The sequence below is a fragment of the Pollicipes pollicipes genome, unplaced genomic scaffold (genome assembly GCF_011947565.3).
Source record: "Pollicipes pollicipes isolate AB1234 unplaced genomic scaffold, Ppol_2.1 Scaffold_4219;HRSCAF=4965_pilon_pilon_pilon, whole genome shotgun sequence".
Classification (NCBI taxonomy): domain Eukaryota; kingdom Metazoa; phylum Arthropoda; class Thecostraca; order Pollicipedomorpha; family Pollicipedidae; genus Pollicipes; species Pollicipes pollicipes.
Window position 1 is genome coordinate 16,417,757 of NW_023596448.1, and position 24,677 is coordinate 16,442,433.

The 24,677-nt window shown below is 53.0% G+C and overlaps 1 protein-coding gene across 1 annotated transcript; it reads right to left on the minus strand.

Moving 5' to 3' along the window:
* Positions 1-475: 475 nt before the first annotated feature.
* l(3)neo43 (cytochrome c oxidase assembly protein COX16 homolog l(3)neo43) lies at positions 476-19,845 on the minus strand. The gene is made up of 4 exons (XM_037218642.1): positions 19,759-19,845; positions 16,183-16,326; positions 1,157-1,271; positions 476-604 (listed from the first exon to the last, which is right to left on the minus strand). The coding sequence occupies exons 2-4, from the start codon at positions 16,302-16,304 to the stop codon at positions 494-496; spliced, it is 348 nt and encodes a 115-aa protein (XP_037074537.1). The 5' UTR covers positions 16,305-16,326; positions 19,759-19,845; the 3' UTR covers positions 476-493.
* Between the last annotated feature and the right edge of the window lie 4,832 nt (positions 19,846-24,677).

Here is a 24,677-nt window from a genome sequence, read left to right on the forward strand (position 1 = left end):
AGTCGCGTAGTGGCCCCGGGGCACGCGCCCCCCCCCCCCTCCCCCCATCTCAGAGGTACGTAGATCTGTGCGACGGGTCCATACACCGCCGCCAGATATTTCACCGTGCTACATTGACCAGCCGGTGCCCCACTCCATCCCCCGGAGAGCAATCCCTTATCACTGTTTGATATGCACTGATAGGTCCTTGAATAGATGCAGACAAAAAATCAGGAAAGACATGTAAAACTGATCGGAACGAAAACATGCAAGCACGCTGCAGTCATGCACGAAATTCCGTGCTTCTGCGGCGCGCTGAACTGGGTTTTCAATGACATTTTTGACATAACTAACATATTTGACATCAATTTGACAATGACATTTTTGAGTTGTGACCTCCCTTCCCCGCACACGAAGTCCTGCACACAGCCCCGGGCGAGAGCGGTGCCTGGCCGGGTGGGCTGGGGCGTGCTTCTCACCGGAGGCTGGGGGGACGGGCGGGGTCAGCGGCCGGTCACCGGGCCGCCTGCTCGCGGGCCGCCTGGCGGCTGCGCAGCTCGTCCATGGCCGCCGACTCCTCCCAGGGCCGCGGGCCGCGCTTGTTCTCCCACGAGTCAATGTCCGCCTGCCATCACAGGGCGCCGTCAGCCGTCCAGGTTCAGAGTCATAGGGCGCTGTCAGCCGTCCAGAGTCAGTGTCACAGGACGCTGCCACCCATCCAGAGTCAGTCACATGATACCGTCACCCGTATAGAGTCGGTGTTCCAGGAAACTATCACTCATTCTGAGTCAGAGTCACAGGGCGCTCCAGAGTCGGTGTCACAGGGCGCCGTCACCCGTCTAGAGTCAGAGCCACAGGGCGCCGTCACCCGTCCAGTCAGTGTCAACTCCAGGGAAGACAGCGGTCAATGTGCGCCGGCCGACATCGCTACAAGTTTTAACGACTGACGGTCCCAAATACACGCCGTGATCCACTCGGACCACAATCGACACGTGACACACAGGTGGCCGGTCACACGCGTCAAACGCTAACTCCGGATGTGACATCGATATCCTTTCGCTTTCCACACATCCGCAACGTGTCACTGCCATACGGAAGATAGAAGCGCCGGCCAACACTAAATGCAAACAGGTCAAGCGCATTCAGCGTGGCTTCCTGCCCCGACGAGCCGGCGTACCTGCTGCACCTCCTGGTACTGCTGGTCCAGCCGAACCTCCTGGCGGCTCTTCATGCGAATTCCGAGCTTCTCGGCCTCGGCCGGCTCTATTGGCCTCTGCCGCCGGTACGTGTACCTGTGGCACGGGCCCGCACGCCGCCGTCAGCCGTCTGCTGCACTGGACTGGCCAGCCGGCGCGCCGCATACGCTGACGGCCGCTACTGCGATTCATGCGCCGCGAGGCCCAGGTGGGAAATGCGACGACATGCACGTGACTGTACATTAGTTTCGTTGTTTTCCCAAACCACAGCACAAACAAAATTACATGTAGTATCAGGCGGTCTCCCCCTAGCGATTGTTTGGCAAATATCGGTGGAATTTTAGGGCACGGCGACGTTAGAGATAATCTTCCACCAATAACCAGGAGTTCAGAAGTGCGACCTTTTCTAACTAAAAAAGAGAGCAGTGGCTGAAAACTTGACGTTTGCAAGTAATGAAAACAACTAACCCCAGCTCAACAGCAGTCCGATCAGCAAGATACAAGCGAATGGACGGCGTGAAAGCGTGGACATCTGTTCAACCAAGCTGGCCTCCTAAGTAATCGGGCCTCCTATTTTGCACATCGCTCGTTTGCCGACGCCTGGAGCCGTGACGACAGTGCGAATACATGTCCCGCGATGCGCTCGTCCAAATGCGGGCATCAAGGCTCCGGCGGGTGCACGTCTATGCATGTGTGTATGGGGGGGGGGGGGGGGAGGTGATGTGCACGTGGTTTCGAGCCACCCCAGCTCTCAGATCAGCGAGGGGCCCGACGGCGCCGCTGGCGTTTGCAAGCGGGCGCGCGAACGGCAAACACAGCCATAAAACCTGCGGCCGACCTTGAGGCACGGCGATGCAACGAACTCAGGAGAGCGCGACGAGATGGCGTCCGCGGCCTCCCGAGGCCTGGCCACGAGGCCCGGCTTACTCGCGGGAGTGGGCGGCCTTTACGACACGTTTATCGCCCTAGTCACATGCGGTGATGACGCATGCCATAATTTGCGAGCTGCGAAGGCGTACTTTTCGAGGCGAACTCAGCAGCGGCGCGCTGGGCACTCGCCGGGCAGAGAATGCTTCGAAAATCCACGGGGTGGCATGCATGCACCGGTGCGCGACCGTGAACAGTCTATGGACAGTCCGGAGTTTTCATGAAACGACCGAGGCGGATCCTGAGCAGCGGTGCAGGGGACTGTAACACTCCCACTCACTTAACCAGCACAGCTCAACAGCATCCCTATGGCTTCGCACCACCCCTGTGTAAACGCAACGCAAAAATTCCGCTTGTCCCGCCTGTTAACTCTAAGTGGATCCCTCTTTAAAGAAGGCTGCATGGACATCACCATCAAAACATCATATTAGGGTCTGTTCCCACCAATCTTCTTAAGCCATTGCTGGCCGTTGCAACAACGCTCTTCACACAGCGACAGTTCAAGCCCGACAAATCAACTGGGTCACAAGCACTGGCCGGGCGGGCTCGCCGGGCCGTGCCTGTGGGACCGGGCACCTGGTGCACCGGACCGCTGTGAACACCAGCCTTGTCTGAGGTCCGCAGCAGCACTGCACCCGCCGGCGGTCTCAGCGCTTACCGGCAGCATACACGACAAGCGTCCCATGCTAGTGGCCAGTCCGGCGCGAATCGACTCGGCCGCGCCGGTCGACGGCCAGACCTCCGCTCCGGCTGCCTCGAGCCAACCGAGAGCGCGGCTCCGCGGCGGGGCGGGGCGGGAGCGCGCATTGCATCGGCTCCTCGTGCCGCGGCAACTCGTACGCAGCTGCGTGCGGGCCACAGGTGCACCGGTCCGAGAAACGCAGCCGTGGCGCCCGGCGCGTGTGGGGCGTGCCCCCCCCCCCCCCCCCCGTCGCCCAGCCGACCAGCCGAGTCGGGGGCGGCCACGTGCTGGTGTAGGGCGCGCCGGCCCTCCGTCGCACGGCCGACCCTGTGCCGAGCCGGGGCCGGCCACATGCTGGTGTGGGACGCGCCAGCCCCCGCTGCCCCACCGACCCTGTGCCGAGCCGGGGGCGGCCACGTGCTGGTGTGGGACGCGCCAGCCCCCGCTGCCCGACCGACCCTGTGCCGAGCCGGGGGCGGCCACGTGCTGGTGTGGGACGCGCCAGCCCCCGCTGCCCGAACGACCCCGTGCCGAGCCGGGGGTGGCCACGTGCCGACGAGGGCAGCGCTGGGAGCTGTGCGGAACCATCAGTCAGGTGACGGAGCCCGCCGCAGTCCGGCTCAGCCCCGCGGGACGCCCACCACGGACCATTACCCAGCGTTCCGACACCCAGCTGGTGTGAGGACTTTCCGGCCGTTCGGGTCGATGGTGGCCGGGGCGCCGGCCTCCGCGCGCATCGAGAAGCACGCGCGGAGGTTTGAACCCCACTCCTCGACAGGTGACTGAAACCTCCACCAAGCCCCCTCGGTGTCACGACGTTGCATGGCCGTTGAAAATATCCAGTAACACTTCAGTTAGTTGTAAGGTTAGACCAAATGATGCCATGGTTCGGGCAGTTTATCTAGAGGGGGTTAGAGAGTGTTCACGCAACAAGCTACAGTTACCGAGGCCTTCGATCTCAAAAGTCACTCCATCAGATGATTCATGCAACCGAACTCGAAAGGAAGTTTGAAAAAATTACGTATGGGATAAATGGGGATTTGAATATATCGTTTTTCGGCTAGTGTGCATAACATTCTCTAAGGATGCCCCAAGGCAAGGCACCGGCTGGCACAGTTCACCCAAATGCGACTGACTGGGTGACTGGGGGTTCATAATGATCCCGTTACTTCGGACATGGTTTTCGGATGGGGGAGCTCCGAGTAGCAATACATGCCCCTTGTCATTTTCCCCGAAAACATCGTCCTCAAACACATGGCAGATGACGTCGCAAGTCACGCGATACGTTATCATAAATTCAACAATAGCCAAACTTGGGGTTCCGAAGCACATGTCATGTCATTCGGCACTGGCGGAGGTTGTCAACGGCCCCTGACATTTTTTCTTCAAAGTGCTGCAAACCCACTTGCCCCTACCTGATGAAATCTGCGGCACGTTATGACACACTAGAGCACAACGTCACCTGACATTTTCCCGACATGCGAGGTGACTGAACGGCGGACTTTTCTGGGACAAGTTGCACCAAAGTGTGGTGACATGTAGTCCTTTTTCGTAATGCATTTCGGCCTGGTTATTTCTTATACAAGTTATCTTTCTCTCCCAATGACAGCAACGTGACCTTCTCTGGTTACATAAGCCAATGGCCTGAGCTTACCTTGAGTTCCGGCGGTTGCTTTTGTATGCTTTAGACGCACGACTGGCCGACATGCGTTTAGCCAAGTGCCATGCTGTAACCTGCCTTGAGCCAATATATCATCGTAGCCAGTGACCTACCTTGCCCGCTATCTTTCTATCTTCGTTCCACACGCTATCTATGCATGACTCGTTTCAAGTGAAAGTAACAGTGTAAGTCTTACATGATTGCGGCATGTTACGTTAAAATGTCACCACGGTTCCATTTCACAATGACAAAATTCAACATTATTGGCTTAATGCAGTTCTTTTGTCCCAGTGGTTTCAACGTTCAAAAACTTGAGCACTGCGATCGGTTTGCGTGCAGGTCGCGTGCAGCCAAACCATAGATAACGTGTCACGTTCACCTTGACGTCAGGCGCAAAGATGACCACAGCGGGTCTCGTTCAATATCGCAATGGCTTTCTAATCACCCATGCTTCATTCGTCCTCCAGTGCTATGCGGTACCGGGACTGCAGCGGTGGGGCCTGTTGGCACCTGTCGGGCCCGTTGAAGCGGAGCGCCGTCGGCGCGAGCGTCGGGGGGGGGGGGGGGGCGCTCCGCAGGGCTACCCGCCCGTCGGTTCAGAGGTGGCGCAATCCCCGGCATCACGAGGGTAAGCGAGTGTTGAATCCGCGCCGACTCCGTGTCGGCGCACCATAAGCCTGCTGATATGACGCGTGTTATGCTTGCACAACTCAAGATCAAGGTCAAAGCAGGTTGGCTCAAGTTGCATGCCTGTGTACTTTTCCCGCATAATACCCACTGAATTCTTCCCGGGGCACCTTTCGAGGCATATGGTCTACCACGAACTTACCTCACCTGCGCGGAAGCCGCTAGCTCAAAATGCGTTCCGCCTAGGGGTTGACTGATCATAAAAGGACGGCGAATCATTCTGGATCAGTGTTTGATGTTGTCAACAAGACGATTGATGCTTCTACAGTGATAGAAGCGTCAATCATTGACGCCTTGACCCATGAGTGCCTTCCACATCGACGCCATCATTTCGTGAGCTGAAGAAGCATGGAAGAACTTTCCATCGTTAAAAACATGCGCGTTACAAATTAGAAAGCACCATGGGCTTCAGTTTGCCTGCGTCAACCACAAGCACGCGTACACGTGCCTCTGCTGTCTATCGGTGCAACAGCTGGCTGATTCTGCCGGAACCCGGTGGTGTGTTTTACCCAGGGAGCAGACCTCATACTGGGCAGAAACATCTGTCTGATATGATTTACAGCCGTTGCAGGCCTTGTCTGGGCCATCTCAAACGCCGCACAGCACCGCAGTTTACTTTCAATGCAATCATGCCGTTGATTCACTACAGACCGAGCAGCATGCACGGGACCTCTTCGACTAGGCAGGAGCAAGCTCCACATTAGTGCACTTGAGCAAACTGTTGTTCAGAACAATCGGAATATGACTTCGCCCGGTCGTATATTCCGACCGGCAATGTTTGCAATCATCTATGTCGACACAGCAACAGCCAGGGTATTGCTGGCGTGAGATGCAGCCGTACGGACGCCCCCTCCCCCATGGCCGCCGCAGCTGGACAGAGCGTGACGCGCCGTCGCCGAAATGGCGTGACGCGATCGCGTGAGCACGACACACACACACCAACTGCGTCGCTGCCATCGGGTGCGAGGATAAGCGAAACGGTTGCAAGCCCGCTCGGACCGAGCGATTTTTGCCCAGCAAAGCGCTTTGCTTTCCTGATTGTCCGTAAAAACCTGAAGGAAAGTGGTCGACGCCAAGGAAAACAGGCTCATCCGGACCCTTTTGTACGAGGAGGCTAAAAAGTATGCAGATAAGTGAATAAGGTGGCAGATGATGGCCATCGTGAAGACAGCAGCGAATCACGCCACACAGTACACACGCTGGTTGGCGGACACTTCCACGACCGTCTTTTGACGCCTAGCCGTTGGGACTCCCGGCTCTAACGTGGACGGTCCCGGGTTCGAATCTCAACAGCGCCATATGTACTGGTTCGGCCCTCTGGCTCTCATCTGGAGCGATTGAGTTCAAATCCCAGCAGCACCACGGCTACCGGGTGTCTAACAGCACGACCACGGTCGCTGGCGTTCCATACGAGAGCTTGCGACGACTGGGGGGTGTTCCACCCTTTGTCGCAAATGTCAGACGGCAGACTCCACTCGATGGCTGCCTCACTCTATCGGCGCCACCAACGGTTTGTGTCGCCCCGTGACGCCGGGCCCTTGGTTCTCTTTTCTAAGTTCCCGCTCTTCGAGAGCAATACACTTCAGGCTTATGTTTTGAGCGGATGATCGTCCATCAAGCTTCGTTGCCAAGACGGTGACGGCACGCTCAGTTTAGCTGTTGGGTTCCGCCAAGGTTAGTTTAGCTGTTGGGTTCCGCCAAGGTTAGTTTAGCTGTTGAGTTCCGCCAAGGTTAGTTTAGCTGTTGGGTTCCGCCAAGGGGCGAGCGGAGCACTTGTGCAGAATTTGACTTTCGCGTTGTTTAACATCGCGCCTACGTCGTTGCATGGAAGGAAACGTATCAACACTTTTGATGCCCCCAGTGGCGGATCCCGCGGTTTTTCAGTTTACTGCATAGTAGTTAGGTACACATACACGACCAAAACACGGGGGCAGACGCCGACCAGCACAGGGGCCACCCTGGCAGCGACCACGCCGGGGCCGGGTTCACGCCATTACCTGCCAGTCCGCGGGGAGCGGCGGCCGGACGGGGTAGCGCCGCGGCGAGCAGCGGCGAGCAGTGGCGCGCGGCGCACCGGACGGCGCACGGCGGCAGCTCCGACTGCCGGGCCGCGGCCGGCTAGCCGCGGCCGGCTCCAGCCGCGCCCGCCGCCGGCACGGCTGCCGCTCCGACGCGGCCGGCTCCCAGCGGGACCGCCAACGCTTGGGTCGGCTAGCGGTCGTCGTCTGCTCTGGCTCGGTCCGGCCTGGGCTACCCATGGGCTTAATGTCTGCCCCCGGAGGACAGAGGCGACGGGGCTAAATGTCTACCCTAGGAGGACAGGGGCGACGGGGCGCGGGGGCTTAACGCCTTCCCCTGGAGGACAGGGGCGACGGGGCTAAATGTCTACCCTGGGACAGGGGCGACGGGGCGCGGGGGCTTAATGCCTTCCCCTGGAGGACAGGGGCGACGGGGCTAAATGTCTACCCTAGGAGGACAGGGGCGACGCGGCGACGGGGCTTGATAACTGCCCCCCAGAAGACAGGGACGACAGGGCTTGATATCTGTCCCCAGAGGACAGAGGCGACGCGTGACCACGCCCCAGCATGTCAGGCTCTCACTCGCGGCAAGTGAGACACCTCCGCGCTCAGGGGACAAGATGCCAGACTCGTAATTCAGCGGCACTGGGCCTGAGCTAGACTCGTAATTCAGCGGCACTGGGCCTGAGCTAGACTCGTAATTCAGCGGCACTGGGCCTGAGCTAGACTCGTAATTCAGCGGCACTGGGCCTGAGCTAGACTCGTAATTCAGCGGCACTGGGCCTGAGCTAGACTCGTAATTCAGCGGCACTGGGCCTCAGCCCCAGAGCGGGCGCACTGATTGGCTGGTGTGGCCGGTAAAGCCCTACGCAGTCATGCCTGGTGACGGGGCGAATGCAATCTTGTCCGTTGAATAGGACGGAACAACTTGGGTGGTGCAATCAGGATACACGAAACAAGCTATGCTCAGCAGGTTCCCGAAACCCAGATACAACCATGCACATTAAACGGACAAAGAAGTGCAGCTCCTCACTTGGCAATACATGATTCGTTAACAGCACTGACAGCTGGCACTGGATCAGTACCACTGGCCACTGCACTGGCTCTCAGTGCTAGCAGCAATACTTGCCATGGTACAGCAATAAGGTCGCAGGGATGCTAAATGCACGTACTTCCATGACATCAATTACATATTTTCTGAGACCCCGTAGTCACGTACTTTACGCTCCCCGGACCAGCGTGTGAGCGGTTACCGGGACCGAGATCCTTTCTTTCCGCCATACGCTCTTTCACGGGAAGCAACACAAGCACACACACAAAAGAACAGTCCTTTAAAGATCTAAGCATACCGTCACTGTAAGCTCAGGTCATTGAAGTGTCAACGAGCCATGCACAGGAAGATGGCTAAGTATAGCTGTAAAGCCACACAAAGCACCCCAGCTACGAGAGCGGAAAAGTTAACGATATAGACAGGCTTGATGGTTCAGGGAGTGGACCACCCGTCCCTTTGGTCTGCTTTGAACACCGCCGGAGACCGAGCATTTCATCATCCACATATCAACCTTGAGACGGTCGCAAAGGTACGAAAACAGCTAACGCGCCGCCGGCGGTAGGCAACGCCCCGCGAGCGGACGTACCCGGGCGATCCGCAGCCGCAGTTTTTGCCGGCACACGTCGCGGAGGTGCGCGCGGCTGTTGCTCGTGCGGAACATTGTGCAACAGCAGCATAACAGAGCGATGGCCGGAAGGCCGGGGAGAACACTGCTGCAGGGCCTCTCAGGGCAGCGGGCCGGCACAAGCGGGCCCGCTGCAGGGCCTCTCAGGGCAGCGGGCCGGCACAAGCGGGCCCGCTGCAGGAACTGCGGAGCACCGGTTGAATTTTTGTGGTGCTTTAGTTCCACCTGGTGAGCGCTTCAGAAACGTTTACACCAAAACTTCATATTTGTGTATACCAAAACCTCCTCTTTCGTGTTGAGGGTATGTGAAAGGACATGAAAGGCGTGTTTGTGTGCTGCCAACTCCCCGACCCCATCCCCTCTGAAATGGGGATTAGGGGCACGTGCAGGCATGGTGAAAGGTCTACAGCATTCTGCCGTAGATCGACCTTCAGCTAGCCACGGGGCGTGCGTTTGGTTTGATTGTGAGGGCACAAGAGCTGTCTGAAGCAGGACAGTGACTGGTGAGCAGAGATGCGTACGGGCGGGCCAGGCGAACCAAAATTCATCCAGTAGGGTGTGCAGGATGTACATATGAATTCATGCTACAAGCATCCCGGCTCTCCGGCGGCCCCCGCACGCAATTCGTTGGCAGTGATCTGTTGCCCTTTGACCCCGAACCCGGACATCCGACCAGCCCAGCCCGTCCGTCGAGCCTGAGGCGCTTAGATACTGGGTTGACAGCCGCCCGGTTCGATGCCGATGAGCTGATTTTAGGCAAGGAAAGGGGCAATAGGCACTTAAGACTGTGCGTTAGATTCTTGACTGCGGCAGCCCGTTTTACTGATGTTTTATGTGCGGCAGAATGCCATGCAGACATACACCTGATTTAGATGTGCTGTTGTACGTCAAAGATAAGATGTAATTGCATCGTGCCAAAAAATATCCGTATTGCGTTCATATTCATGCGGTCCTATGTCTTGGCGTTAGCTGAACATTACCTTCTAAAATCGTACATGCACATTGTGCTATAACCAGGATTAGGTCTACGGTGTGCATTAGCAAGCCCTTTAAAGGGAATTCCTCGCCAACTCTAACTGGTTCATCTCAGCGAAAGATTCCCTTACTCAGCTTAACCCCGTGTTCGTAAGGCACACCCGCTTCCGTAGCGAATCGAACAACACCATTTCAATGCTATGCCGTTGGGCATACACATAATTATTGTTGTTTTCGGGAGGGTCTGTGGGTCTCTCAGGCGTTTGCGGCCTTCAGAGGCCTTTCTGTTGTCTTCCACGATGCCTGTTGTTGTGCACCGGATCAAATGCGGCTTTTTATTTGTGCTACTTGCTTTACCGCCGACGTCCATTCACCCGCGCTGCCTCTATGCATCATGCCATGAGTGTCATTCCAAAGGATTACCGAGCATCATCGCCACCACTGCAGCTACGGCCAAGATGCGATGGGTCTGGTGGTGGTGCACCATCGTCTGTAAGGCCCGCATCGTACGAGGTTGGAACCTATCGTCAGTACAGCCGGTTGAAGGCAGTGTTCCACATTCGTGTGGGGCATTGAACTGAAATAGTTATCTTGAAGAGCATTCGGTGCAGGTCACAGCTCCATCCTTCTTAAGACCTAAACCCCTCCAGTCTCTGAGCTACACGCTCGCAAATATGTGCAGACTATTTTGTGCAGACTATTAAGGTCACCCAGGCACCTCTGACGGCATCATAACGTTATTTAAATCCTGTCATTTCATTAGCCATGCTGCGGTCGAGACCAAGACAAATGTAAATGTCGAGTCGTTCATACCTGGCGTTCGTAAGCACGATTTCCAGATATAACGGCCGTCAATTGGCTTCCAACCAATGCTATGCAACGTTCGGTGACAATCGGAGAATAGGGGACTGGGGAGCAAATGTATTATACAGAACAATTATGTTATATAGAGCAGTATTTTTCACTTAAAAGTATACCATTAGTTACGTGAGCTTAATCCTACCTGATGCTGGCTTCAATATCTATAATCAACATTCCCTTTAGGTTTTGTATGAGCTCGTTCGCTTGTTACGCGCTCGTGTGGCAAACGCGCAGCCCTCAAGGACGGCATGGCGCACCTCGGCGGAACTGATGATGATATTTAGGGTTTATGGGCGCGGCGGAACTGAAGACTGCGAGATCCTCGCTCCGGACAGCTCCGTTTCAAGTGACCGCCTGCGGCGCAGCTAGAACTGATGACTGCGAGCTTCTCGCTCCGAACAGCCCCGTCTCATGCGACCGCCTGGGACGCAGCTAGAGCTGTCATGCCCGGACAAAGGTAAGGCCTCGAGTGTGCAGGGGAGTTGACGTCTTTGCTTTCCATTCCAGCCAGCAAGCTGAGGGGGTGGGGGGGTTAGGGCGCATCGACTGCTGTAGGCCATGCAGCAAACCAGCGAGCTGAAATGAAATCCATGACAACCAGCGGAGTATCGCTGGGGAGACAACCCTAATAAGCAGCACAAATGAGGAAACAACCCTGATCTGCAGCACAGCTGTGGAAACAACCTTGACCTGCAACACAGCTTGGGGAACAACCCTGACTGCAACATAGCTGGGGAGACAACCCTGAGCTGCAGCACGGCTGGGGAGACAACCATGACCTGTAACACAGCTAAGCAGACAACCCTGACCTACAGCAAAGCTGGGTAGACAACCATGACCTGCAGCACAGCTGTCGAGACAACCCTGCCCTACAACACAGCTGGGCACATAGCTCTGACCTGCAGCACAGCTGTAAGGACAACCCTAGCCTACAGCATAGCTGGGGAGATAGCCCTGACCTGCAACACAGCTAGGCGGACAACCCTGACCTGCATCATAGCTGGGGAGACAACCCTGGCCTGCAGCACAGCTGGGGAGACAACTCTGGCCTACAAGCACAGATGGGGAGACAACCTTGACCTGCAGCACAGCTGGGGAGACAACCCAAACCTGCAGCGAGCTGTGGAGACAACCCTGACCTGCGGCACAGATGGGGAGACAACCCTGGCCTGCAGCGCAGCTGTGGAGACAACCTTGACCTGCAGCACAGACGGGAAGACAACCCTGACCTACAGCACAGATGGGGAGACAACCCTGACCTACAGCACAGATGGGGAGACAACCCTGACCTACAGCACAGATGGGGAGACAACCCTGACCTACAGCACAGATGGGGAGACAACCTTGACCTGCAGCACAGACGGGAAGACAACCCTGACCTACAGCACAGATGGGGAGACAACCCTGACCTACAGCACAGATGGGGAGACAACCCTGACCTACAGCACAGATGGGGAGACAACCCTGACCTACAGCACAGATGGGGAGACAACCCTGACCTACAGCACAGATGGGGAGACAACCCTGACCTACAGCACAGATGGGGAGACAACCCTGACCTACAGCACAGACGGGAAGACAACCCTGACCTACAGCACAGATGGGGAGACAACCCTGACCTACAGCACAGATGGGGAGACAACCCTGACCTACAGCACAGATGGGGAGACAACCCTGACCCAGCACACGTGACAAGATAACCCTGGCCTGCAGCCCAACATGGTCGTATTCACGACTCCCGAGCAATGAAGGCCGCCTCGTCTCCAGCAGACTGATGGATGACAGGCCAGCAGTCGGCCGGTCTCGGACTTCCGCCAACTTCTCATCAGCACACAGAGAACGTCCGCAAGCCGAAGGGGCTGACCTCGAGGGAAGCTGTAGTCTGAGGGTGCGGACCACAGACCGTCTCAACTCGGCCGACACATGTCGACAAGCCGACAGGTCATCCCGTACTACATGGCATTGGTCATCTTCCGTGGGTGGAAGTGGGACGGATGCGCGCGTGAAGTTCGCCATCAGCGGGCGAGGTTTCGGGAGGGCAGGCGGACGTGCCTGTGGTGAGAGCGGGCGAGGTTTCGGGAGGGCAGGCGGACGTGCCTGTGGTGAGAGCGGGCGAGGTTTCGGGAGGGCAGGCGGACGTGCCTGTGGTGAGAGCGGAGCGAGGTTTGTCGGGAGAGGCATGCGACGTTTGGCCTGTGGTGAGAGCGGGCGAGGTTTCGGAGAGGGCAAGGCGGAACGTGCCTGTGGTGAGAGCGGGCGAGGTTGTTGAGGGCACGGGGAGGCGGCGGGACGTGCTGTGGTGAGAGCGGGCGAGGTGTTAGGGAGGGAAGGCGGAGTGCGTGGTGAGAGCGGGCGAGGGGAGGCAGGCGACGGCTTGGTGAGAGGGGGGGTTCGGAGGCGGACGTGCTGTGGTGAGAGTGGCGAGGTTTCGGGGGCAGGCGACGTGCCTGTGGTGAGAGCGGGCGAGGTTTCGGGAGGGCAGCGGACGTGCCTGTGGTGAGAGCGGGCGAGGTTTCGGGAGGGCAGGCGGACGTGCCTGTGGTGAGAGGTGCTTGTGCACCCGCCATCAGCACCTACCCAAGCTTGTGCACCCGCCATCAGCACCTACCCAAGCGGCCTGCATCGCGGGCATCACACACCGAGTGTCACCTATGAAACCCCGAGCCAGCTGTGCGAGCACTGAAAGAGCGCAAGACGCGCACCTGAGAAACGAAATGTTGCATCAGGTGGCGTCCCGCGTCACCTCGTGATCACGCAGAGCACACAATTCAGGGACCACGTGACTGCACGCAAGCGGGCGCTGACAGGCTCAACATCGACAGCTTAAGAGTAGGCCAAAAGGCCCAATCGGAAACTTTCCGGGTCTCTTTTCATCAGCGACACCGCCCACCCCAAAGACACGGACAGCCTTTTGGCCCGTTGTGCCCCCTCCGCCCACGGAAAATGGCAAACACAGTTCTACCGGAGAGTCAAGAGTGACCAAGTGATGTCCAGCGAAACTCTTCCGCCTGTATTCCACCGTGCCGCTATGTGACATCTGCCATCCTCCCTGCGCCACTCTGATTTCCGATGCACCCACACAATGTCATGACCTCTCATTCATGGACGTCTATGCGCTACTGTCAGCATGAACTACAGCCCCGCCACTGACAACGCCACTACACTGCGCTTCTACAGCCGTGGCGCTGGACGGCGGGGAAGGTGCTTGGCTAGACTCTGCATGCATGTGCGGCCACCCGGTGATTTGACCGTTACGTCACGTGGTCCCGTGACGTCATCGGTACGTGCCGGGCGAATCTGCCGTTGCCCGTAATGTTGGCCTGAGAGCTGCGCCACGAGGTGCACGTGAGTTGTCTGATTGGAGAGTGGAATAAGTGGCGCTGAAGCCGCTGAAGAAAGGACAAAACTTTGGTGTTAATAATTAATGGCTTTTCTGCGGCGGTCAAACGTGATCGTGTGGCTATCACGTGGCGAAATCAACTAAAAACATTTTCAGAAAATAATCGATAACGGCTAGGTTTGAAACAGATGTTCAGCGCTTGTGTTGTATTACATCAAAGCTGTTTCAATTGTACCACTTTATACCATACACCCTTGTTTTACATTGCTTTTTAGCGTTGGACCACGTCACCAACATAAACAAGTTTATCCACATTAAAACAATTACGTGAATTGTTAAGTGTACTTGCGAGAGACTTTACGCACATAGATAAGGCAGTAGTAATAGCCGCGTAATAATAGTAAAAGGGTGTCTCGCTGAGGGTCAAGTCAAGAAGGTCATATTGTGGAAGCAATTTTCAACAAAAACGACGCATGAAGTTGAACGTACGAGCGTCATGTGCCTGCTCAAAGTTCTGACCTATCATAATGGGTCTCGGGCACGCTGACTGTAACGGTCATTTAGCGCCCATACGTGTCCGCTGCGGTAACGGGGTAAAGATGGCATGGTGACGATGTGGCGTGTTCGGGCGAAGAGGTCTGCGCGAGCTCGTGCACCCCCCAAAACGTCCTGTGACAGAACATCGCATGTCACAAGTCAGCGCTTCCAGATATGGCTCTGGTTCGAGGAAAGTATGATTGAAGACAAATGTGACGCCGCGCGACAGCGACGTGCTGACTAGACGCTATCAATACGTATACCACTCAAAAGTTAAACCTACCCTTTCACCTCCGACGGGTGCCTAGGACCACTGAACCCAAGTATGCAGCAATATCCGGCGCTTTCGCTTGCTTTTCCGAAGACTGGCTGCGCTCAGGGCAGGTACGCTACCTAGCTACCTTTCTTTAAACCTTCACCGTATGTTTTGGCGCTATCACTTAAGGGAATGTTACACATTTGAAGATATTGAAACAAGCATCAGCTATGGTAAACCAAGCTCAACTCATAGCTACTGGTAATCTTTTAAGTGGGAAAACATTCTAGACCACACAATTTCTCTATTTAGTATGTTCGTCAATTCGTCATTGTTTAATTACGTAATCGACCCTTGCACAACACTGCATGGAAGCCAGTTGACGGTCGTTACATCCGGAAATGGTGCTCGCGAACGCAGATATGAACGAATCAACCAGAATATTTCATTGGTCTTGGCCGCCGCATGCACAATGGAATGGCAAAGTTTGAATGACGTTATCATGGCGTCATGGATGCCTGTGTGAGCTTGCATTAATCAGCACACAACTTCTGCACATTTTCGCGGACACGTAGCTCAGAAGTTCAAAAACTACAGGGTTTTATGTCTTACGAGCGGCAGGGCCATAAACTGCGCCAATGGTCTTCAAGATGGCTATTTCTGTTCAAAACCTCATACAACCGTGGATCACTCCCTTCAACCATGCACGAAAAACATCATTCATTTTCACTCGATGCGATATTTTGCGTATGGCAGTACGCACGACTTCTATGATTATTTGAAGTACGATAATTGTTCCTGATAATGTTTCTCCAGACGATCTTAATTTCATACAATCGTTTACTGGCGACTTTGAAATCGCCTGTTTTTGCTACGATCTGCAATGTTTTTACGGACATCGACCGCTTCCCTGACAATCCCTTCCTTTCGAGGCCTTTTCTTGCGCTCATTTGCTTAGCACCTTTCGTCATGCGCCCTTTTCTTGCGATATTTCGTTTACCTTTTCCCATGCTATAATTTCTCGTATGCTCTGTTGCCCTGTCACCGGCCACTGAGGGTCTTGGACATTATGGCAGCGCACTCGCCACACAGGCGCCGCTACCGGCACCCGCTGCCAGCGCCAGGGTGGACGCCGCTGGTGGCTGATCACGTGGCGCCGCTACCGGCACCCGTTGCCAGCGCCAGGGCGGACGCCGCTGGTGGCTGATTACGTGGCGCCGCTACTAGCACCAGCCGCCAGCGCCAGGCGGACGTCAGTCTGAAGATTGGGTTGATTGACTGATTGGTTGGATAGTTATTGGGAAGATTGGGATCAACGTCAAGCACCGCAACTGGGGAACGCTCCTTCGCGTGAGACGTCCTACGGAGGACAACCCTGGATGGCTCACCTGATGGAGGAGAACTCCTTCAGAGCGAACGACCCAGTCACAAGGATGGCAACGAACGGTCCACCGACGCGCACCAGGCGGTTGGAGAAGAACCGACGAACGCCGGCTGGCATCTTCATCATGGTCACTCTGTGACGCTACTGCCTGCGAGAAAACAGGACAACCAGCGAAGATGAAGATTTGCAGGTACAGGAGCGGAGATCCTGACAACTAACAATGTCAATATCATGCATACACACGGATAAAATGACTGTACTAGTCCGACAAATGACTGGAAACTTGGGATGGAGATCGCACATTAAAGAAGCGAAACGTGCTACAGCATGTTGGCCGTTTAACAGATAAATACATACAAGAATGTGGCTGCGGCTGACTGTTCTTGACAGCACAGTCAGATGGTGTTAGCACTGACAGTCACACCTGACGCTGGTGACAGGCGGGCCGTCACAGCTGGCGGTATTCACGGATGCGAATTCACAAGTGTGGCAGTATCGAGAGCTGACGCTTGATTGAAGTGAGGTTTCATACCTACAGATATGGCATAAGCAGATCACCAATTGCCACGTATTTTGAAAATTTCTGACTCCCATAAGCGGATCCACGAGGCATCCGGGAAAGTATCCTTTGATGACCCGGCTTTGGTTTGGGTTGGGGCAGCGCCGCAGGGCGAGGGATTGCGCCCCCTGCCGGCAAGCACGGGTCAAAATACGCTTTTGCCCCTTAAAATTTTTTGGGGGCCTCGTTTGCCCAAACAAAGGCTTTGTAGCTCACATAGATTACAAAAATTTAGATTAAACAGGCCCTATAACTGAGCAGGAGGGTACTCAATCGGGCGCGGGAGGCTCTCTCCTGGATTGAGGCCCGTTTACGGATCATGAGAACGCCTTTATGAATTGTATGGCCCATGCGCTAAATCAGAAACGAGTTTCGGGTTAAGGAGTCCTTTTCCTGGCTCGGAAGGTTGCCGCATAAACTAAGAGGTCTCCGTGATGAACTCGGAGGCCACTGACTATGAACTAAAAGGTCCCTGTTATGACCTAAGAGGACCCTTTATGAACTAGGAGGCCCTTTTATGAACTAGGGGGCCATTTCATGAACTAGGAAGCCTTTTTATCAAATAGGAGGCCCTTTTATGAACTAGGGGTTTTTATGAACTAGGAGGTTTTTATGAACTACCCTTTTATGAGCAAGGAGGGCCCCAATATGAACCAGGAGGCCCCAACTTTGAACCATTATGAACTGAGAGGCCCTTGCTCAGAATTGGGAGTCGCCTTTCACATATCGAGAGCCACGTTTTTTTTGGAGCAGGAATTTGGATTTTTTTGAATTTATGAATTTTGTGACCCTGGCTCAACTGTGCAGCCTTCATTTGAGAGGACAAGTGTGGATGCTACATGCAGTTCATGGCTATCATTAATGAACTATCTCTTTAGTTTTCTGGTGAGCATCACCAGATTCACGTCATATGATGTAAAATGTGACTTTGAGTTTGGTGGTTTTGTGTGGTAAAGCAACCTTTATTTGAAGGGGTGGCCATGAATATGGCATGCATATAGCTCTGACCTCACAAAATGCTCACATTGCTTTCAAAACCTTATGATGAGCTGTTTTTCCACAGAGCATGATTTTATCTGACTTAAGGATGCCAATTACCTTAAGTGACCACAGCAGCATTCAATAGGTCATTCCTTTGGCTACATCATGAATGTCTGCACCATGAACCATACATGGGTGCAGCCCATAACACTTATATTGTTGTACATCTGTGTTCAAATATTCAGCCACTTGGATGGCAGGGATGTCAATATTTTGTCATGCTGTACACTCCAGCTTGGGGTTTACTGCCTGTTGCTCCCCCCCCCCCCTTGCCCAAAATCAGCCCATCAGCATCAAGCTGGGTGGCTGTCGACCCAGTATCTTGTGCCTCAGTGCCTCAGACTTGAAAAAATTGGCTGGGTGGGACAGATGTCTGGGTTGAAGGGCAACAGATTAATGGTCAAAGGTCAACAGATTAATGTCAGAGGTCAAATGTCAGAGGTCAAGAAGGTCAAAGGGCAACAGATAAATGTCAACAAAGTGCATGCAGTGGCTGCCAGTCAGCTGGGACTTATGTGGCACAAATTTATATTTACACCCTGCATGTCCAACTGGACAAATTTTGGAATGCTGTTACTAATGTTTGTCTTGGGCTCAACAGCTACTTTCTTTCAATCCAAATTGCATTACTCTACAGCACATGAATTGTGATACTTTCCTGGAAAGAAACATAACAGGCCTAGATCCCAGCTACATGTGTCACATTGGTGGAAACTCAAACCTCATTCAAGTAGTCTTGTGTTCCACTGGCAAAGGCCCTGTGATTTTCTAAAGATTGAATATGCAGAAAATCACCCAATATCAGTGTCAGTGGATGCATTATGCCTGCAATGCCTGCCTGTTTGCCCACAAAACCTATTACATCAAATGTTGTGGGCCCACCTCAGGCAGGCCAGATAGTGCTGAAACTTGTCAATCTTGTTTTAAGAAACTTTGATCAGGTATTTGGAGGGAAGCTAGTTCAGCAACATTACAATTCCTTGACATATTAGCTCTAATGAGCTGAGATGGTGGTAACCATTTGTCAAACATGCTGCTCTTGGATTTGCAGCGGGTCTGTTCCTGTCACTCCACCAAAAAGGAATGGGTGAACTTGAACAAGACTAGAGGAGTGCTCTGGAATCACTAAAGCTGAAATCTGCACTCACTGAAATATTTTGGAAAAGGCCATCAGTAGTGTAAGTGCAACTTGACTACACAGTTTCAACATACTGACTGTGAGTAACATTGGACATTTTAATTATTTTGAAAAATGCATTCAAATAGTAACTATGGATAACAACATAAGCATATGAGTATTAATTTAACACAAGGTAGAATTGACACATAAACATAAATGTCTGCACCTAGCATATAAACCTGTGCATTATGTTAACCACCACCTATCTGTTCCTGTTATGTAACAACAAAATAGTGCCAAAAAGCATGTAAATACACTGCACCAATAATTTATATCTCAGGCCTCCCCAAAATCATCTGCAAACACTCTATTCATTTAGGAGGAGGTTAAGGAAGGTTAGCAGCAAGCTGTGAGGAACTCAGGTGAGATGGAGGAGCCATGAGAACAATCAGATAAGTTCTGAGGGGTTTCAACGGGGTAAGAGGATGTAAAAGGAGTGACAGAATCAAGGTGGCTGTATATGCATTGCAAATACTGCTGGGATGTTCTGCTACAGCAGATATGTTCAGCACATGTATTTTATGCAGTCCACATGCTATATACTCAAAATGTTTTTGACATGGTTGTTAACCTGCCCATGATTAATGATGCACACAAATTTGCTTTTCACCACCCCAACCATCTGACTGCAACCATACGGCAGGGATGCAACCAGGATTTACGACAGTGGGTTTGCGATGGGTTACCATGATTTGTGACGGCGGATAGGATTTTTAATGTCGACTTCCGCCCCCGACTAACAGCACCTATGCACTGCAAACCGACTACATACAATACAGACGCTTAAATAGGTACAGTACCTAACGTGTTGGCATTAATGGATATCAACCTTGGTTTGCACCGCCTTTATTTGAGTACGACGTGCATGACTCAGCCCTCAAGCAAACTTTGGTTTGCCCTTTGGCCCTCGCGCTGAAACCGTCGCAGTTGCGTACCGTATGTGTCCAGCCGGCTTACCGGTGAGAGTGCTACTAATTTACTGCTAATGAGTACAGCGGGTTACTGCCCATACAAGTCAATCAAGTACAAAGTGGAGTAATTATCATTATCACCACACTGTGATGATCAAGACAGGATTATAGTGATTTTCTGGTTACATTGTGTAGCTTCATGATGAGAAACTGAACTCAACATTCAGTGAGGAAGGGGGCGTGAAGCCGCATGAGGCACCTTCACTGGCCTCCTGACCCTCCGTCGCCGCAATCGAATTTCTAACACTGCCGACTTATAGTAGTACCACGGTTGTTGCGCTGCAGTGAAATAGGAATGGAGAAGTGTGTCCATTCTGGAAGCTTTGCTCCCCCCCCCCCCCTCCCCCCGCTCCCTTGAGACCGATGGTGCTATACGCGCTCGCCATTTAGGGCGTTGATAGGGCTTCTAAAACATAAAAACGGGCCCTTCGTGCTTCAAAATGGGAGCCGGAACCTAGAGCTAGGTGGTCCGAATTCAGAACGGTCACTTAAGCGATGAAGTGGCGTGGCCTTTTCCCTCAGAAGGCTTTATTAGGCAGTGCTCTATTTGCCCCCCCCCCTCCCCCCCCCCCCAATGGAGGAAACCTTCAAGCCTCCAGCGCGGGAATCGTTGGTATGGCGTGATGTTCAATAGGGCAGTGCATGCAAATATTTAAACGCCAGTGTTAATGCGGTTTTTTGTGAAATTATAAAGCACCTGACAAACTATTGTTGAAACGGTGGCAGACCTTTAACGGACCCGAATAAAGCTGAAACTAAAATACGTGCGAGTGTGCCACTTTCCTGGGCCACCGTGTGATGGCCGTCACTCAACGTGGAGGCCGGCCGCTAGCAATGCACCATTTCTTCTATTGTCGTTTGCACGTAACATGCCCGTCAGATTTTGCCTGATATTTTGTTCGGTCACTCCCCGGAAGGAATCACACAATGCTGCCGTTCCTACCGGAGCAGGAATTTGCATCCATACGAGTCCAAATTGAAATACGTTTACTTGTGCATGGCGGTGTAGCCTTGTGCTGACGATGTCACTGTTGAAGCGCTATCGGCTAGGAATGTAAATCTTTCATCGAGAGACGTGACGCTTTTTGTTCAAATTCTTATTAACAGGGCAGCGATTTTGTCTCGCCTTTTTTCGGTCGACCACCTGACAGTGCACCGCTCAATGCTTGCGTGCCGGATGGAGTAGTGATTTCCACAGATACGGTGTCCAATTGAATACTTGAAGGTGCAACCTTGCGTACACGATGGAATCATGGGAGCACTATCGGCCGGCAATGTGAGTCCGGCATCGGCCGAATCCACCTTTATTTGTTCAAGTCACCCACTAACAGTGCTGAGCTAATGGCAGACGGCGTGCACGGGGAGCTACGGCCATAATACGGCGGCCCGAGAAAAATGATTACAGGCAAACTTGAATATTTCGACTGCGTACATTCGATAGCAAGCGTACAAGCCTATCAGCTGCCAGTTCAATGCAATCGTTAGATTTTTGTTCCGGTGTTATTCAGTCGATCCCTCCCCTCTCCCCGTGACAGCGACATACTATTACTTGCGCGTGAAAGGCGCAACCCTCCTATTGTTGTTCTGATTGCGAAACTAAACATGCTGTTGTGGGAGGACCATCGGCCGGCAAGGTAAATTTCTCATCTGCGGACACGGTCCTACTTATTCAGATGAGCAAAGAAGCGGTGCTTGTGTTGTACCGACAGCTAATAGCCCTATATCAGCGCCATCGAATGCACGCAGTCCAAATAACTGGATTTTGTTATAAGTATTGCGCCTGTCCACCCCACTATGACCACCATTTTGTGTGCAGGCTTTGACGCGGTACCTGTGTTATGCACCCCTCCGACCGGCCTGCAGCCGTCCGGTGATCACTGCCATTGCGGTCGGCGGATCGATCGAAAAAGTCGGAGCTAGAATCTGACGTGCGTGTTGCACTCACAGCTGATAGCCTTATGCCAGTGGCATCGCATGCATCCAGTAGATATCTTTATGTTTATTTTTTCCGTATGCATTTTTATGCTTTATTATAAGTGTTTCTCTCGGGCCCACGCATTACGTCAATGTTTTCTGTGCAGTCCGCCCCCGTTAGTTCTGCGCTGTCAGCGGGTGATATGAAGACAAAAGGTCCTCCGTTAGTTCTGCGCTGTCAGCGGGTGATATGAAGACAAAAGGGCCTCCGTTAGTTCTGCGCTGTCAGCGGGTGATATGAAGACAAAAGGGCCTCCGTTAGTTCTGCGCTGTCAGCGGGTGATATGAAGACAAAAGGTCGATTTGGCGGAGGCGTGACTTACCACACCGGCCGATAGTGCTCCCACAATGACGTCGTGTGCGCGAGGTTGCAGCTTCAGCGCACAAGTGTAAATATTTCGAATTGGACGCCGTATCTGTGCAAATGGTCGTTCCTAGCGACCACCTACCCACAGCTCCGACCGGCCAGCCATTGATGATTGACACGCTAACTGAATGAAATCGATACCAAAATCTAACGAGTATATCGTCTTGACAGCTGAAGGCCCCATACCAGTGGTTTGGAATACAAATTGCCGCAAGGTGTGATATTGACTATAGATATTTTCTCGGGCCGCCGTATTCTGGCCTTTACTCTATTCACAGCCTGCCGTAGTTGGCCAAGCGCCGCAAATGGATGATTTAAACAAAAAAGGTACCGTCGATCGATAAGAAATTTGCCTCTGACCGACCGACAGTGCTCTCACGTTGGCATCCTGTGCGCAAGTTCGCACCTTCCGCGCACGACTGATAGTACATAAAGCCAGACGTCGTGTCTGCAGACCACCGCTACGGCCGGCCTGCAAGTATTCCGTAATACTATGCTGGGGTTGACCGGATAAAGCCAAAGCAAAAGTCTGACGTGTGTGTTGTATGGAAAGCTGATAGCCTTCTGCCAGCGGCACCGCATGCGCACAGTTGCAATCGATGGGTTTGATTAAAATTATTTTTCCTGTGCCGACGTACTAATGTCATCACTCTGCGTGGCTGCCGGCTGCCGTTGGCTCTGCGCTGTTAAGGACATGGAAAGTGTTTGATGCACGCTGGAGGGAGGCATCTACATCTATTCAGTCATCTAAAGTCGCTTTTGATCTAAGGTAGAATTGAAAAATTCCATCGCAAAACAACCGTGCGGGAATTTTTTTAAAGATTTGATCCGAACCCTTTGAATGGATGGATTTCCGGGAGCAGAGCTCACGCTAAGCGGTGCTCGTTGAGTGAGCCCTGACCTCTACCATCCGATCGCGCAATTCCATGTCAATGAAATTGCGTGAATGGAATGATTGGAATGAAAACTCAGTTGATAAAATTTGGAGCTTATGAGTCAGTGAGAGATGCTCCAGCGATCAAAGGCACACATTTCAATGCGCATGGGCGTAATGCCAGAAACATGACAAAAATGTTTTTGTCTTTACATTGAAGGTCATCACAGTGAAACAGAATGCATTAAAGAATAGTAATTTCACAAAAGCGTAGTGAGCATCAATAACAATGCAACACCAATGTTTTAACGGTTCACTTTGCACCCCCCTTCCACGGGATTTTAAGCAAAAAGCAAGGCAAAGGAATTCAGCAACAGAAACAACAACAAAATATTAAACATTCAAACAAAAAGCCTTGAAATCCTGTTCATCAAGACATAAGCAAATTGAACACGACAGACATACTCTGGCTTCTGTTAAGATGGGTTCAGGAAATAATATCGATTTAAAGGGACCAAAAATTTGCACGGCCCTCTCAACGTCATAATGTTGTTAACTGAAAGGAAATGGTAGGTAAATGCTGCCAGAGCCCCGCTCCCTACTGAAAAAGAAACTGCACCCGTGCCTCTTTCATCATAACACACACCGCACAAGATGTGTCGATTACATGACGTTTTATGCGATGGAACTATGTGCAAGGCATGCCACTGAAATGTACTTTAAACCTGTGGCCGTCGTCATCATACTGCGTTGGAATGCGGCACTCTGAATGGCTTTTCAAAAACCAGTCCTGGTTCACGAAGTGGAGAGTGGTCTGGTCACCGTCCGATCCCCAGTCGTGTGAAAACAGACATGCTGAGATTCCCCTTCTTCTTCGCCAAAACGCATGGTCGGAACCCCGAGTGCGGTTTGCCAATGGCCTTGCACGCTCTCCGTTCAATGCTACCTGCATCAGGTTCGTGCGGAGGCCGTAGAAAGGTTGACAATACAAATTATGTAGATGTGAAACACCCACACATGGATGCCAAACCGCGGAAACAGGTGGATGTCACCGCATTATATCTGGCTTCCGCGGCACTAGGTTGGCATAAACTAGTGGGCCTGGTTTATTAAAATGCATGCTAGCCTGGCCACCCTTCGAGACTCAAGCATGTACCAGCTGGGAAAGGCCTTACCAAGCATGTGTCAATCAGCTGAAATAAAAATGCACACCGAAGAATGGGTCGATAACTGATCCTCCGGCTTCTTGCCGAGTGAGCTCTGGTTTCATCGATTCAAGGCGTACTTAATCTCTTCGTCAATTTCGCTTTCTACTGGCTGTTAACAACGAGCAACTGCTTGTACCGCTCAAGCTAGTGGTACATGCTGGACCAGCTGGAGCAATATTTTAGAAAAAAACGAAAAACGTAAAACGGACGAATGGCAGCCGTGCGGTAACGTTCTAGACAATCGCTAGCCGGGTGTGTGCATTTACCAGCATTAGCAGGGTTGTGGCGCACGTTCGTGACAAAAGATCCGTTGCTCGCATCCACA